Raw genomic sequence first — 17279 nt, 5'->3', positions numbered from 1 at the left:
TGAGAATGTCTTTACTAAATGATTTGGAGACTGAGCCTTCCTTTGTGTACAATCCCTTTAATGCAATAATTTATAAATTAAAACAGTCACTTAATACTTGCAAAAGGAAATCCTGTATAGACTATGGAACTTTCTCCAAAGTATGTGCACTTACAAATCTTTTTTTTTTTTTTTTTTTTTTTTTTTTTTTTGTGACTACATGGTTCCATTGAGAGGGAAGAGGGATTACAGCTAAGTAATGTTAACGATCAAAATTCTGGAACCCATTTCTTTCTCTAACACATAAAATGGTATAAAGCTTCAAACATCGAAGAGTACAGGAGCATGTAAGGATTTGTATGCTTCATGCCTGTGTATTTCGTTTCTGTTCATATTGCATTGGTATTTTGCATTGATAGCACTTTGATGAAAATGTAATGACTGTTAAATGTCACTATAAAGATGATGAAGCAGTGCATGTCAGGTAAAACCAAAATACATACAGAAGACATACACAACTCACTGGGGTATTAAAGTAATGTATTGGTCTATTTCTCCAGGTCTAAACAGATGGAACTCACCACAGGGAGCAAAATTTGAAGAATTAGGTCACAGACATGGGCTATCTGTGTGCAGTGGTATCTGAATACCCTGGCCCTGCAAGCTGCCCAGAAGGAAAAAGCACAGGTTGATGCCTGCTTAGAGGGAGGTAGGGAGTAACTCCAAATTTGTATATCTGACCATGCAACTTAATCATATGGCACTCAGAGGGCGAGTTTTGCCTTCGGTGGTAGTGTGTAATAGTTATTCTCAGTTTTTAAAAAAAAAACACCAAAACTTCATGTCCTTGTGCTGGAATTCAATGGTTTGAAAATACTATTGTTGATCCCAAGATCTGTTAACTTGTTGACTTTACTTATACTTAAGGCAATTTAATTTCATGTAACTCAATGATATTTTCCCAAACCCTTAACACTAGACAGCGATAGAAGAGTGATCAGTAGTGCACTCCACCTACGCTTCGCAGAAGCCATTTGCTGACCCATTTCCAGTGATGCATGCGTTTCCTTGCAACAAGAAAGATATCAGATCTTGCCAGACAGAAGGCGTGGGGCCTGTCCCCACAGCGATTTTGCGTCTGGAACTACTTTGCAACTATTCTACACCAGCCTAAAAAAAGATATTGATACCAAAGTGCTGTGGTGTGAACAACATTAACCTAGGGGACAAGCATCAAGATGAAAAACATTAAGAGATACTGTTAAAATCGCTAACACCTAACTCAGGCCCTTTTGAAGTTAGACAAATGATCCTCACTGGTAGTAGCGTCCTGCAAAGTTCATTAACTTGAGCATTGCTGACAATTTTTTAAAGGATTTGGTAAGTGAGATTGGTAATACCAGTGAAAATATTTAATCTGCAGTAATTCATTGATTTGTCATTAACTTAGAAACAGGAGATGACCATTTCCTGTTGAGTGTTGCTCATGACCTTGGATGATTAGAGGAAAATCACTGTGGAACTACCTGGATAATACCAGAAAATATCTTCTGACACTCTTTTTATAGGAACGGCAAGGTATGTAAACAAACACCATCTTCTACTAGATCAAATGCTACATAAAAGAATAGGTGTTTCTCCATTCTTCCAGCTGCTTTCCCGGCTCCCTAAGGAAGTCAAAAAAAGGGTTTGCTTTACTAATGTATTCTGCAGTCTGACAAAAGTGGTTTCTCCCTACAGGCCTTATCTCAGTATGTAGATCGTTATTGCTGCAAAACCATAACTAGTTTCTTCCAGAAGTAGTAAGAATGTGGGATGCTCTTCAAGGAACTGGGGAGTATCTTGTATCTGCTTGTTGTATAAACACTTCCCTCACAAAATGCAACAAGAAAGAGGAAAGAGGCAAGAGGCTGGATAAGCTAGATAATACGGTTTGCTACAGAGAACTCTTAACTGTCAAAGTCTCAGCTGAAATTTGCACAAACGACTTGTCTGGGCTTTTGTCCCTTGTGGTAGAAAATAATTTCATCTTAAAGAAAAAAATAATACAAATCTTGGCAAGAAACTTGACAGCTTACTCCCCAAAGCATTGCAAGATGACAGCTGCTTACCTGAGTGAGAGCTTTAGAAATGTAAAATTGGTGAGCTTCTTAATACATGTATGCTTTACATATTTATGATTTTATTTGCAACTGTTGCATCTTTCAGTCCTGTCCTATGGAAGGATGTGAAGTGAAATGTCTGTGTTCCCACAGAAATTATTTTTTTTTTTAAGAAATGTTTTCATGAGAATTACTTCTTATCTCTCATTTCCCTGGTAAGCCTATTTTCTTTTTTCAGTTTAAGTAACAATAAAAGATGTCTAGCTGAGACTCTTGTCATCTTCACATATCATTAATAATCTAGTATCACTGGCATATAAATAACTCAGTAGGAACTTGACCAGTCACATACATAAATTCCCTTCTCTTTCTTCACTGCTTTTTGAAGCACATCATCAGAAGTTCTATCAAACATACATCAAGTGTGACAGATGATGTGCTTTATTTTCCCTTTACTGGCCCAGAGTAACATTTTACCTACAGGAGTTGATGGATCAGAATACCTGCTGCCAGAAAATACTGTCCTAGAATCTGTCCCTGGGTGGACGCGATATTCTGTGTTAATGTACTTTTCCATGGACATTAACTCCAGTATTCACACAGCCAAATAGCTCCTGGACAAACCAGTGAATGTCATCTCAAGTGGTCCATATTAGCTGCTCACATCAGTGCAGTTACCTGGAATTAATTAACTGCAGTTAATGGGAATTGGAATCTCAACAGGTTTTTTGAGTGAATTGCAGCTACTCCAGTTTTGGGGTGTAAATCCATTGTCCAAGTGGCCTGTTGTAAAGCTTGAACCCAATATACAAGCCCTGGTCTGTGCCCCATTGCTCCCACTCCGTACTGCCAGTGTGTCCTGCAGTTCTTCCCCTAAATTGTCAAGAAAGGGGGAACCCCTCTCTGTTACTGCTTAGGTCTGGACAAGCTGTAGATACTGTACTTTGAAAATTTTCCAGAGAAGAGGACAGGAACTGTAGAACAGCACAAATACACGAAGTGGATTCTTAACCATGCAGCTTAGGAAACGACTGCAGTTACTGCTACTTTCAATTTCAAAGTATTTTGCTTTGTCTAGCTGAGGCTGCTGAAGTTAGACTGCTGTCAGCACCTGTGGCATGGAGGAACTGCCTGGATGTTACAATCCTTGCAAGGTAGAAATAAATAGCATTTTTCCTTTGAACTGTGGGCTTTTTTTTTTTTTTTTTAAGCGGTGAAGGGGGGTGGGTAGCGCTGCCTGTAATTTCTGTCCTTTCCAGGCTCCAGCTCCTGGTCAATCTACCCAGCAAGGCCTCTTTGCCTTGAACAGGCCCCTGCGGCGATGCACCCACGAGCAATTAATGCCCGGTGGGAGAACAGCAGCCGAGGGGAAGGGGCACGACAGGAGGGGTCCACGCCACCAAGCGGCCGTCGCGGCGACTTGTTTTCATGGTACCACCCGGATTCGAGACCCACAAATTCTCCTACGTCCAAAAAAAAAATAAAAGCCTGAGCAGGCCACCAGGAGCCGCGACGTTCGTGCTGAGCGGTGGGGCCCCTCTGCTGGGCCGACGGGGAACTGCCGCCTCCTGGACAAGGCCCGTGCTGGAGAGAGACGGCGCTCGGCGCCGGCGAGGCCTTGTTCTCTCAGCAGCAACACCCCGGCCGCCGCGACGCCTCGTCGGACACGGGCGAAGGCGCGCACGGCCCCTCACAGAACCCTCGCCAGCCCCTGACCCGCCGAGGCTCGGGAAGGACGCGCCCCGCCTGCGCCTCCCTCCTCCGCCCGGTTCCAGCGGGGGCTGCTCCGCGCCCTACCTGCCCCCGGCCCCCGTCTTCCGCCACCGGCCCGGCCCGGCATTCCGCTGCTCCCAGCGGCGCCGGCGGAGGGCGGTAGGGACCGCGCCGCCCCTGGTTCGCCGCTGCCGTTCGCGGCGGGCTGGCTCCTCCCCGGCCGCTTCCGTAGCCAGGAGCGGCGGCATGTGGAGGTCGGGGGCGGCCGGTGCGGTGCGGGCCGCTCGGCGAGCGGCGGCGGTGCGGCGGCGGAGCGGAGGCCCTCCGGGCACCCCGCTGGCGGGGACACCGGCCGCCGGCCGGGGCCAGACGGTAAGCCTGAGGCGGGCGGCGAGGCGCGACCTGCGCCGCCGGGAAGTTGAGGGTGGGCGACCTCGGGCCGGGCTCCTCGGGGGCGGCTGGCGGCGTGCCCTCAGTCGGCGGTGGGGCAGCCGGGCCTCCCCGCGGGCCGGCCGGCGGCGGCGTGCGTCGTCCCGCTGCGGCCGGGGGAAGGCCCCTCCCCCGCCGTGCCCCCCCTGAGGCGGGCGGAAGGACGGCGGGCCGAGCGCGGTGCTCCGGTGGCGGTGGCTGCCCCGGCCGGGGCGCGCCCCGGCCCTTCGTGAGCGCGAACGCGCGGGGCCGGCGGCCGCGGTGGGTCCCAGCCCTGGCGCGGCGGGAGGGGCAGCAGCGAGGGCTGCCCCGGCCTTTGCCGTACCCCAGAGCTGTTCGCTGGAGGAGCCGGCGCCGGCGGCCTGAGCGCGGGGTTCGGCGCGGGGAGGGCGGCACGGCTTGTGCGGGCACCGCCTCGGCAGCCCCAAGCCATAAACGTAGCGTGAGCGCGGCGGCGCGGTTACCGCCTCGCGGCCTGGCCAGAACCCCAGCGGAGCTGCGGCCTCGTAGCTTTTGATCCCAAGCGTGTGTTAAAGAAATGCTAAAGGGTACAAGGCAAAAACATGTCAGCATCAGTATGTATTTTGTCGGCCTGTATCAGCAGGGAGTTTGCAGTTCCTTATCTCCCGTGTCATGGCTTTGGACTGACAGACCAGTGTGTCTGTAACGCTGGAGGACAGATGTCAAACCATACGCAGAGGGATGTTCCCGTGTTTTGCTCTCGTGTGTGCTTGAAGGAGGGCTGTTATAGTTCCTTTTTAAATGTCACTTGCTTTTCAACTCTGTTAGTTCTCAAGACCTTGTGCAAGTAAACAAAAAGCAGCCAAGAATGCTATCTTACTGTGCATCCGGAAATACACCCTTCATAGCCCAGGTTAAGAAGAAAATGGCAGGCATGCTCTCTTTCTTTCTTGGTGGAGAGCATAAGTGCTTCTCTGTTAGACTAGGGGATCAACTGTATTTTTATCCATGCTGATGTATGGCTTCCCCTCAAAAGGGTTGCCTATTTTGCTGTCTTGTCTGCTACTGCCAGTATGTTTATACAGCTTTTCCGTAATTTTTATTTGGATTCTTTAAGCTTTCTTTTTTTTTCTAAACGGAAGAGAAATTAGAAATGAAACAGCTTGTTTTATAGAAGAGATCTGGAATGTGAAGTGTCATGTTAGCTCTTTTGTAAGTAAGGAGGATTCAGGGCTTCTGTTTATTTCAGTTGAATATATTCATGGCTTCTAATAGAGGGACACAAGGTGTTGATAATGAAGCATTAGAGTAGTGGATACTTGTGAATCTTGGCCTCTCTTTTTTTTTTTTTTTCATTAGTTCGTATCAGAAGGCAAGGATATTCTAGACTGCCTCAGTCATCCAAGGATTAGAGCTGCACAATTCTTTCCGTGTTATCTCTGTGATATAGAATATGAATATTTTTACTTGGGGGGGACGGAGGGGTCTTCAAGGATCTATTTAATTTGTGTTACAAATGTATCATTTATAATTCTTCATGTTTTAACTTGTAATTCCATTTTACTTACGCTTTCAACAGCAATTACAATATGTGTCAGAGGTGAAGAGCAGCACTATTCAGTTCATGAATTTAAGAAATGCAGGAACTCTGAACGACACAAGGTAAATTGTATTTTGAGATATACGAAAATATCATCTCTGCATTTCAAAATACGTTGTAAACATGGTAAGAATATCAAACTAATGTAATGTTGATCTGATGATGTAAAGGGAAAGCACAGTTTTAGCAAAAGGCATTTTGGGTGAATTTGGGAAGTCAATTAGCAAATAATTCATGTACCTAAACGTAGGTGTCTAGCACCGTTTTGTATATGTCAAGGTACATGAAATTTCCGTTTGTGCTGAGAGGATGTGACACAGCACCTGTCAGAGACTTCTCCCCTTCTGATGCAGCAGTTGGAGGCCCAGTGAAGGATTCTGCAGATGTCTAAAATGGCTCTTACCATTAAGTACCTGAACTGCACTCTGAACCAGTACATGAATCCTGCCTAATCCTAACGCTTTCCATTCTCCACGCCCGTAGGTGTTTCTGTGGTGTCCCTTGCGTAAGTGGCTTAGAGTGTATTTCAGTAACAGGCTAGCAAGAAACTTTTGAAAAAAATAATGTTCTATATCATTGGTTGGCAGATATTGAGTCACCATAGTTCATAGTAACTGTTGTGTTGCTATACCCATTAGCAAAAACTGAAATGATTTCACTGAATTGTCTGTTGCTGGAGATACCTTCTTTAAATAAGTAGAAACAGTTAGTGGGAACAAACTCTAGATCAGTTTAATTAACCAAGAGAAACTAAATCACCTAAGTTTTTCCATCCATATCAGTGTCGTCTTTTAACTGAGTGTGTAGGTGGGTAACAGAAGCTAGTCTTACAAGTGCTGTAAGCCTTACATAATGTCTACAAGGGTGCTTTGAGACTCTCTGAAGAAGGTATTTGTATGTATTAGTTCATAAGCACACTTCAAATAATGTATAATTACTGGGATGTGTTGGTAATTCCAGCTGACAAGTGAAATGCTGTACGTAGACCTGGCATGTGATATTGATGTTTCTAAACTGCTTATAGCTACAGTCTTAGAGTCAAATGACATGCATCTGAACAGCAGATGCTTGTCTCATAGAGTTCTACTCTCATAGAGCTCAAAACTAAGTAATTCTTGCACAAAGTCCTTTCATGAAAATGCCGTATTTTGAAATCTAACTCTGTCCACTTAGTACACAGGGGTCAGTTTGTCTGAGGAAAGAAGTACATAGTCCTCAGTTGAGAGATGTCTGCTACCAAAATTTCAAAATTCCACCTCCATTTATAAGGTGGATTGTTACCTACATTGCCTTAAGAAAAATGACTTTTTTTATATGATCTTGTTTTATATGATCATTTCACGGTTACTGTTTAATCCAAGGGCACGGGCTTGGTGTGTTTTTATTATAGGGAAAATACTGTCTTCCGTGGTTTTCCTCCTAATTTATGGGCTTGTATGTCATTTGTAGCTCTTTAGATGAGACCACTTATGAAAAACTGGCTGAAGAAACATTGGATTCCTTAGCAGACTTCTTTGAGGACCTGACTGATAAGCCTTTTACCCCAGAAGATTATGATGTCTCTTTAGGGGTATGTTTTAAACACTCTATTACCACTGTAATTATTGTAGATATTTTTTTCTTTGAAGCAGAGTTTTAAGTCAGTCACCTTAGTGCCAACAATTAAAATACAATGAGTTTTTACAGCTTTATTGTTAAAATATACCTGTTTATACTGGCTGGAGCAACTATTCTGGTAAAAAGTAATAATGCTGTTATATGATTCGAGGATTTAAAATGTTTAGTGTATGGAGAAAGATGTAATATGGAATAATAAATGAGCACAAGAGGAGACAGAAACTGGCTTCTGATTTCACGGTGGTCTATACATTTTTCTAAACATGCATAGAGTCACTTCCCTCCCGGTGAATATGATGAGAGGCCTATGTGGCACAGTACATGTACATCACGTGTAACTGGTAGAGCAGTTTCTTTGATCGCCCTGAATACTGAGAAGTGGCATCTGCCTTGACCTGGTAGAGTACATCTGTCCTGGCATTACTGATGATAGCCTGTGGTGGAGAGAAGCAACAAGAGGATGCCATGTTTGGACAGGTGGTTGCAAAAGTGCAGAGCATACATGCCGAGAAGGCTACTGTCACAGGAGACATTGGGTGGTTGCTAGCCTGATAATTGGAGCCTGTAACAGGTCAGCCACTCACATTCCTTTACAGGAGTGACAGACTCAGTTTAAAAATGTCCATTCTGTTGATATTGCGAATTTATTAGTTTTATATACAATTCCTGAAGTGGTTTTGTAAGTTACAGCCCTCTGCATGACTTGGAGGAGAGTGCAGTTTCTCCCTACACTGACATCTGCAACACAGGTCTTTCACTGCTGCATGTTTTTTGAGCTTAGGATAAAAATTAGCAAAAAGATTATAATTTACCTCTTTAATATTCTTAGACTCTTCATTACGCGAAGGTGATGAGGCATCTTATGCCAGAATTTTATCTCCAGCCACTGTATAGTAGATTGTGTTTGACATTGACTCATTGTGATGCTCAAAAGGAATTATTCTTACGTCCATCTTAATTTTCACCAGCACTCTTTTGTTGCATAGGCTGTATGATGACATCATAATACGTTGTCCTTTCTGTTAAGAGTAAAAAATTAAACAGTCCCAAGTTTACCAAAGCTAATTCTGAACAAACAAGGCTAGTGCTATAGCCAGCCACAAGGTGGCGAACGTGATAAAGGTCTGTTATGCCTAAAAATTGTGAACTTGATTTCTTCACGTAGTTTATATCTTTGTGTCCAGGGAAAAAAAAAAAATCTCTTTCGAAGAATATTCTTGTTACCAGGAGCTAACAAAAATTCATCCAGTAGTACAAAACACATACAGTAGTGTTCCTTAAAATATGGTAAAAATATCTTGCAATTTAAGTTCTTAAAAACTCAAGTTGTATTTTCTAGTATTTCAGAAGTATTGCAAAATGTATGGGAAGACGTTTTAAACACAGCATTAGAAGTTAACCTTTATTTAATTGCAGAGCAACAGAGCAACAACACTCTCCAACAGCTGACACATAATGTAAGCAATAGTATAAGTTTTTTGTTAACTCTTTGGAAACCTATTTACTTATAGTGTTTCTGTAGCATACAGAATAACATCATGGTGAATATTTAATGGGGCACTAAAGAGCACGTAGAAGAGTAGTGGAACCTTTGTACCACTGTTCAGGCTTAATCCCCCAACCTGCGCTTATTCTGCTGTATCTCTACAGATCTAAGACCGCTGGTTGTCCTTTGCACTAAACCAATATCCAATTAACATAACTGGCAGGGCAACCTGATGGCCATATTACCCATGGGAGCCTTTTATTTTTATTTTATTGATCATAGATACAAATGGCTTATCAAGCACAGAAACAGCATGGGAACTAAGGTATAAAAAACAGACCTTGAGAGTATCATTTCATGGCTGATTATCCTTGAGATATGTCAGAAACCAGTAACACTGAGTTACTTTGTCAGGAAAGGAAGCTCTAAGCTGCTGCCTTTGCTGCAGAGTAAGTTTGCAAGTAGTAAGTACTCATAAATGAAAGTATTGTTTGCCCCGCAGTAAGTGTTTATACACAGCAAATAGCCCTAGCAATGATAGTAGCTCTAGTGATATCTTCTGACTAAAGCATGAAAAGTATGATTCCCTTAAAGAAGTTTTATTGTGCTGTAGAGCATGAAGTATGTGAGAAACTGTAGATGAAATATAATTAGCTATTACCTGAATCATCAAACTTTATTCTGTAGAGATACCCTTTTTAATTAGCATAATTCAGATAATCTGTAGGTTAACTCTAGTCCAAGTGATGTTGTTCTCTTAAAGTTAGGACAGAATTGTTTTTGTCAGACTTACGTATGCTTTTCAAATGCACTTGTGAAAATGTCAGAGAATTGTGAACCATGTAAGAAATGTAAGAAAGAGAAAATAAATGCTCAGTAGGATAATGGTCTAAAGCTGGCATAACTAAAACAAACCAGACCTCAGGAAGTTCAGCAGTGGAACATTTTTGAGGTATGATTCAGGATCTAGGCACTTCATCAGAATTAGTGGAGAGAGAATTGTGTTTATTCACTAGGAAACTTACAGTTCCTGAAGAAAAGTTGCAAAGAAGAGTTCCTGAAGAAAAGGTGAAAGTGCATGGCTCAGAAATCTAGCAATGACAAATAAAGCTTCTTGACTCTGAACCACTCCAGTTCAGCATTGTGCATGAATAGAAAAAGTTGTTACTGGACGATGTTTTAATCGTTGCAAAATGAACTAGCAGTCCTTGCAAGATGACAGGTCAAAGCTCAAGAGTATTATTTAAGTAGTGAATCAAAGATATGTAGGTTATCCTAGGTATTAGCACAAGTTTTTGGTACCTAATGATTATTCTTCCAAGCTATTATTGTTTGGCAAATAGTTTGGAATGTGATACAGACACGTAAGTTTCTGTTTATCTACTGCGGATGATGTCATTCTTGCCAAGTAACAGTATGCAAATTTTTAACTTCTCACTTATTTTCTTTGTGTTTTAAGAGTGGAGTTCTAACAGTTAAATTAGGTGGAGACATGGGAACATACGTAATCAATAAGCAAACACCAAACCGTCAAATTTGGCTATCCTCACCCACTAGGTAAGTTACATGTAAGTTAGTTATGTAATGCCTGCAGACTGGGTGGAAATGTACTTCCCCTGTTTTATAGCACGGCACGGACTATCTAATATCCTTTTCAGACGTAGCCCTTTTACTCAGTATATCCTCAAAACATGATATAATCTAAGTGTTTGATAATAATTTGTTACAGAGGTTTGAGGCACAGCGCAGTATACTGACATACCTAAATTAATCCCGGAAGTGTGCAATACAGAATTTTCATACCCTGTTCCAGTCCAAAACCACTGTCTACAGGAATATAGCCTACTCATAACAAAAATAAACAGCCATGATTAAAAACAAAACAAAACAAAAAACACACAACCCCCCCCCACAGCTTCTGTTGGAAAAAGAGTGATGATGATGTTATGATCTAAACCTCTCTTTGTATTTAAACAGGGTGGCTCCTTCCCCTTTAAGCTTGTGGGATTTCCTGCCTTATATGTTTATGTGCCCTCCCACTGGTTGTTTTTGTCAAGCATCTGCACTTTATGGGAACCTTGGCTAGCTGTTCCCTCTGCCTTCTCTAATGCTGTGTTTTGAGCCATTCCAGGTTTCCTGGTTGGTTTCAGCAGGGAGGGCAGCCAGATATGTGGGAAAATGCTGTAGCTGTCTCCCCCCAAAACTTGTATTCTCTGACACTATCCGGGGAAAGAACTGCGGGAGCTGGTCAGCGTTACTGGTGAAGGAATCAGCTAGCTGGAAAGTATGAGCATTCCCAGTGACTGCGCCAGGCATACCTCTTTGAGTGTTGCTCAGAAAGAATGTATTGATTGGAGACCTGGGATGGTTTTGCAGTACTAGAATTCTGTAGCAGGGTTTGTGGTGGGGTAAAAAAAAAAAAAAGGCACAATGGAATTTAAGATTTTAAGAGAAACAATTTTAAAAAACATAAAATTTACCTAAAGAAAATTCTGACTTTGCTTTACTGTACTTATGTACTGGCTGGTGCACAGCTCACTAGGTTAATAATTTTTTTCCTACTAACTCCTATCCCAGAATCCTTTTATTAATCAAGTAATTTACTTAACAGGTACATGACTTGCTAAGGCACAGGCCTAGCAAGCTAACATACCTTTTTGTTTAGACAGATGCAGGCTGTGTGTCAGAATTTATTCATTCCCTATATTTTGCAACAAGCATAATTTCCAAACCTTGATTCTGCTTAAGGTGACTTTAAAATTTTTGTGTCGTTGACACAAAGGTTTCATCTATTTATGAAAACCAAAATTCAGCAAATTCCTATCTGTTTGGAACCAGCTGTAGTTTAGCTAAGATATACATCTCCAGAATAAGGAATTTGTGGGAAAATGTTGAACTTTTCTTTTTTTTTGATTGCTCCAGTAGTGAATTGAAAATACACAAGGAAAGAGATAAACTTGAAAAGTCTCTGATGGTATTTTTCATCATCTGTGATGAAAAATGATTCACCTACAAACAATAAGTTTTGTGCTTCCTGAACTGGTATTATGGTAAACATTATCGTATTTCCTGAAGTACGATGCTGCATGTATATTTACTTCATAACTTCTGGAAAGCAACTCCAGCAAATACTATATGATCTGGAGTGATGTACTTCTTAAGTGCGGTATACTAGGAAGTGAAAGAAGCGAATGTTACTGCCAGCAATTACTTGCATTGAATGTTATATTTGGGAAATTACTACAGTAAATGTGGAATCTTCAGTCTTTAGGAATGTATCCCGAGGGGTATTCTTAAGATGTGAGAGAGAGACATTTTCTTGAATTTTTTTGACCTTCTGTTTACTGCGTGCATCTACACAGCGAAGTGAACTTAAGCTCGTATTTGTAAAGCTTTACTTGTTGACAATTTAAAAAAAGGGAGTGAAGGGGTGGGTGCAATCCGCCAGGAGTGTGATTGCAGTAATTTCATGTAGCCCCTTTGACCGAAAAGACTTTTCAACCTTACACAGCATCTCTTAATAATACCTTAATGTGATCTTTTAATTCTTCTCTCTTACTATTTAAAAAAGTATTTAGACTTTCCATGAGAAATACACTTAGTTTGTATTTAACGTTGCAGTTCTTGTATAGAATTCACAAGATCCTTGCTTAAATTATTAATTTAAATTTAAAAAATCATATTTGTACAGCATTTTGGAGATTCAGAGAACTATGGAGGTGTTTCATATGCTAAGTGTGTTACTGATACTTACTACATAGCATTTAAAAACAGTTCAAATAACTTACACATTTCTTTGTCATTGTTGATTAAATGCCTGTCTTAGCTCGATTTTCATGAATGGCTGCATCCCATTCTGCCGTTCTCTTGGTGCAGGACACTATAAACATACGCTTGCGCTGCAAAGAGAAAGGAGTGAGAAATGCATAGTAAAGTAACTGGAGCATGTAATCTCGTCCAAATAGTTACCAGTTCACATACAGCAAGTGAGATTTCAGTGGAAGTGACTTTGATTTGTGTTTGCATTTGTGACTTCTCATAGTTTGGTTAGTGGTTGGAAAGTTCTTCATTTGAATGTTGTGAGTAAATCAGGATACTTGAGGTTCAGATTAGTGTTTGTTTGTAGAGAACATGCAGGTTGTGCTTGGATATAAAAAGGACAGTCTGTTTTCTAGCAGACCTTGTGCGTAGGTTGTCTGAGTTCCAAAGCATTTTGTCCTCCAAGTTCAAGGATAACACTGATGGCTTGTCTGGTTATCCCAGACAACCATTCCATTCTGTTCTCTTTTCTCAGTTTCTCTAGCTGACGTTAACAGTAGTGAGTGCCTTTCAGTCATTCTCCTGTTTCAGATGCGGAGAATTGGATGGCTAGAAAGGTCTGGAATAGAACCCAGCTGTTCAGGTTTCTTTCTTGATACTTAATGTAGGCCTGAAAGATCAAGCCAACAACTGTACAATAGCACAGAAGAAAATAGCATTTTAAATAGAAGTCTCCCACATGCCAGTGTATTTGCTTTCAGCTGGTAAATACTTTTGTTGCATCTAGAAAGGAAGTGAGAATGATGATCTGTGGTCTGTTGTGCTTAGAATATCTGCACGTGACTGGTGCTAGAACTAATCAATAGCATTAATTCAGCATTATAAAAATATCCCTTGTCACATTTGTGTGCAAGAAAATTACATGGGCAAGGGAAGAAGAGGGTAAGGGAACGAACTGGGGAAAACAGTGCCAAGAGAAAGAAGGGAAGGAGCTTGTGTCCGCTGAGAGTGACTGATATATCTTGTCACCTTTCAGATAGATCTGTTGGATGGCTTGGCAGCTCCTGGCAGATCTGGCCTTTTCTGCTCCACTTCCCCAGACTGCCCACCAGTCCTCCTCCACGCTGTCTGTTCTTTTTCCTGGGCGCTCTCGGGGGTACATTATAATTACAAGTTTCCAGCAGCTCCCCATGAATAATCTGTACTTACACAGTGTGTGTTTTCTTTTCTAGTGGGCCCAAGCGCTATGACTGGACTGGACGGAATTGGGTGTATTCTCATGACAGAGTATCCCTTCATGAACTACTATCAAAAGAATTTTCAACAGCATTAAACACTAAACTGGATTTGTCCTGCTTAATATATTCTGGGAAAGAAGATACTTGATGATATTCTACCTCATGGAAGTTTAAAGACTTTAACCACAAGCCAAGCCCTTCCTTGGATTCTGAAGTACCTGAGCTTAATTCTGTTGTCGTTTTTCTTGATTTCACTATGTTGTGCAACAAAAATGAAAATAATATATTTTTTTCTAGTGCTCGGTCTTTGGGTTTCTGTGTCACTGCTTGAATCTGTGTCCATGTAGTACAGGAAGTCAAGGTCGCCCTTCCTATTACTGCAGTTTTTCCTTTCTTACTGCAGAAGTCGGTCATGGATTACTGCTGTCTGTAGTCTTGTTTGGTTGTAAGGCCTGACCCACCTGGTGACTGCTGACCAGCGCACAAATGCTAAACCTCTTTTGATGAGACGTTCACCCAAACCAAGAAAAGCCCGTGAATTGCACCGACCTAAGTTGTGGTACTGTGAATGCATTGAATTAAAATTTGTGGCTATTGCCAGGGAGTAACGCATCACAGTCAAATTGAGCATGTCATAAACGAAATGACTGTGGCAGTTAGAAACATTTCATTTTGTGTAATGCATGTAATAAGAGATTTTCTCTCAGTATTGCAGAACTTGCTCTTTTCTCCAAATTCTAAATTCTAGTTTGTTTCACATTAGGGTTTTTTTTGAGCTAAACTTTAGATTACTTAGAGGTCTGTGTGGCTGTGAGCATCATATGGAACTGGAAAGGCTGGTATGTGATGTTTAAGCTGTGCAGCAATATCTCTGCAAACACTTCATTCTGTTATCGTGGATTTCTCTTTCTGTTCCCTTTCTGCTCCCTTCAAAGAGTAAAAAATACATATTTTATTGACCTTTTCTTTTTTTTAGTTGAGCTAAATTAATATCCTTTCATGGTAGCAAAAATTTGCACTGAATTTTTTCTGCTGCATTTCTTAAGTAAGTGGGCCTAGATTATCTTTTTTCACCATGATACAATAAGGTACCGTGCTGATGCAGAAACTTTTGCCTTTTTGCTTCTTAAAATTGAGCATGATACTTAGGCTGATGAAGCTGTCTTTCTCAGGCTGTTAAAAAAAGAAAATGAAAGAAATTATATACGCTGGATCTTAAAACAAAAAGCTTTAAAAGAAATCATGAAGTGCAAGAAGAATGCTCCAATACTTGCACTGTTGTATTATTATCACTGGTGGTTTTTAATTGCCTATAAAATGGAAACACAAAGTTGTTGACTAATTCTTGAGGAAACAGCTGCACCATACTCTTATAAATAGTTTATCAGTGTATGAAAAGATGTTCAGAGCAAACTGTTTTTCCTTTTGGTTCCTCTGATGCCTGTGGTTAGTTTGGCATGATTCTCTGGCTAGCTAGAATTATTACAGATGTGATTCATTTTGTTATTGAAAAACAATAGCTATATAGTATTGTTGCCCAGTATTTGCATTTAAAGTATCAGCATTGTTACCTGCTATTTCCCACTATTAGAGAGTAACACTTCACTGGAAGCAGCTCTTGGTTAACTGTGCACGCTGTTTGCATGTTTTTCAGTCCAAATAAAAAATACGACAATTACTGAAATTTCAGTTCTACTGGATGAGGTACATACAATGACTACCAAGTCTCATGAGTACAAGAGTAAAATATGCTTTTTTTTTTTTTTTAACAAAAATAGAACATCTTTTTACTATTTTGAATTTAAAACACTGAAAATAATTTCCAGCATATGGAAAATTATAGTATTTAGCTCAGTCTCCTAGTAATTCAAGTAGCTATTTAAACACATTTGTATAGATCTTAATGACCTGATATTTGAATCAAGGATACTTCCCCTTGGTTCTTCCTTTGCCTGATCACGTACAGCTTGTGTAATTATTTTTCTGATTGACTTTTCCAAAAATTATTTTCTTAGGTAGTGTGCATGCAACATATTCACTAACATGCATCTGATTCATATTTGGAGGTTCACTCTCCATTGCCTTGCACCTCGTCCAAATGTTTATACCAGGTTGCATGTGGAATTCTTCATTCATTATGTAAAGGTGTGATTTCAGGCTATGATGATAAAACGAAAGACTACAGACACGCGTGTTGTTTTGAATTCTTTGTGTTTCTTAAAACATTTACTGGAAAGATGCTGTTCAAAATTTGGCCAATGGGGGTGGATTTTATAAGAGCACTTCAGTTTTCACATTTGACATGCCTTACCCTTCATACATAATGCTACTGCTATTTATGCAAACAATTTCCTGGTTTTAGATATCCAAGTTAACAAATGGATTTAATCTTACTCGGGAAGATAAAGAGCGTCAGCAAGTTAGAATGAGTTTTATCTCAGTGTCCAAAATGAAACATAGGACATGACTCATTTTTTGCTTTAATATGCGCATCGAATTGTAAGTAAGGGCAAGGACTCTGTCAGCCATCGCACCCAGGACGAGCTCCGATCCTAATGTCAGACTTTGCATACTGCCCCCAAACAAATAACTCTTCCATGCTATTTTTTACTTCCATAACTTACTTGAATAAGCAGATTGTTCTACGGTTGCACACCTGGCATCATGTCAGTAGTTCCTTGCTTCACCCATGCCAAAAGAAGTAGCTGAAGGAAAATCCTTTGATACACACTATGCACAGTTAGTATCGATAAGAACCATCACATTACTGACAGCGTTTTTCCCACAAGTCAGTCACTCCATCTCCAGTGAAGGTAAACAGAGTACTTTTGAAAGAGTGTTGGCGTTTGTGGCTCTACTGGATGCTCAGACGCAGCAGAGAAAATGGGGGGTGTTGGTTTTTTTTAGGTGCATCAGAGTTTTCACCAATAGCTAATCACTCTTTCTGATGATTGTATTTTTCTGCTTCTGGCCTATAGTCTGAAAGCCCTAGCATGTCTAACCTTCCTAAAATTCATTGTTTCCTGTGTGCCAGCGAGTTCTTTGGAAGCCTTGATTGATTCACGTAGTCAAGCTGAGCTTACAGCGGTCTGTATTAGTCACAAGACACTACCTTTGTTTGACAGGAGTTACGTGCCGAAGTGCTTGTCTGGTGGTTGTTTGTTCATTTTCCTTTCCACTTGTGACAATTTTTAAGAAACGTTACCTCTTCCTTGCAAAACTGTTCCGTGTGATAAAATCATCCTGTTTCCTTAAAATTCCCAAAGTCCTTTAGCAGTAAATGGGATAAAGACCTGTCCTGAAGAGGTGGTAGCCGAATAAGGGAGGGGGGATTCGCCGGGAGGTTTGTGTTTGATTACTTTTAGCTTCTGGTTAATGGTTGAACCCGGTGATTG

At 41.1% G+C, this 17279-nt stretch overlaps 1 protein-coding gene across 1 annotated transcript; it reads left to right on the top strand.

Moving 5' to 3' along the window:
* Positions 1 to 3443: 3443 nt before the first annotated feature.
* FXN (frataxin) lies at positions 3444 to 15648 on the top strand. The gene is made up of 5 exons (XM_063320858.1): positions 3444 to 4166; positions 5764 to 5846; positions 7234 to 7354; positions 10347 to 10444; positions 13879 to 15648. The coding sequence occupies exons 1-5, from the start codon at positions 3510 to 3512 to the stop codon at positions 14030 to 14032; spliced, it is 1113 nt and encodes a 370-aa protein (XP_063176928.1). The 5' UTR covers positions 3444 to 3509; the 3' UTR covers positions 14033 to 15648.
* The last annotated feature ends 1631 nt before the right edge of the window (positions 15649 to 17279 follow it).

Source organism: Chroicocephalus ridibundus, chromosome Z, assembly GCF_963924245.1.
Source record: "Chroicocephalus ridibundus chromosome Z, bChrRid1.1, whole genome shotgun sequence".
NCBI lineage: Eukaryota > Metazoa > Chordata > Aves > Charadriiformes > Laridae > Chroicocephalus > Chroicocephalus ridibundus.
Note: the sequence above shows the minus strand (reverse complement) of the source record. Positions and strands in the feature narration are given on the sequence as shown.

Coding starts and splice junctions, on each gene's coding strand:
- FXN (XM_063320858.1), top strand. CDS start 3,510: ATGGTACCACCCGGATTCGAGACCCACAAATTCTCCTACGTCCAAAAA. Junction 5,847..7,233: donor GGAACTCTGAACGACACAAG/GTAAATTGTATT, acceptor TGTCATTTGTAG/CTCTTTAGATGAGACCACTT. Junction 7,355..10,346: donor ATTATGATGTCTCTTTAGGG/GTATGTTTTAAA, acceptor TTGTGTTTTAAG/AGTGGAGTTCTAACAGTTAA.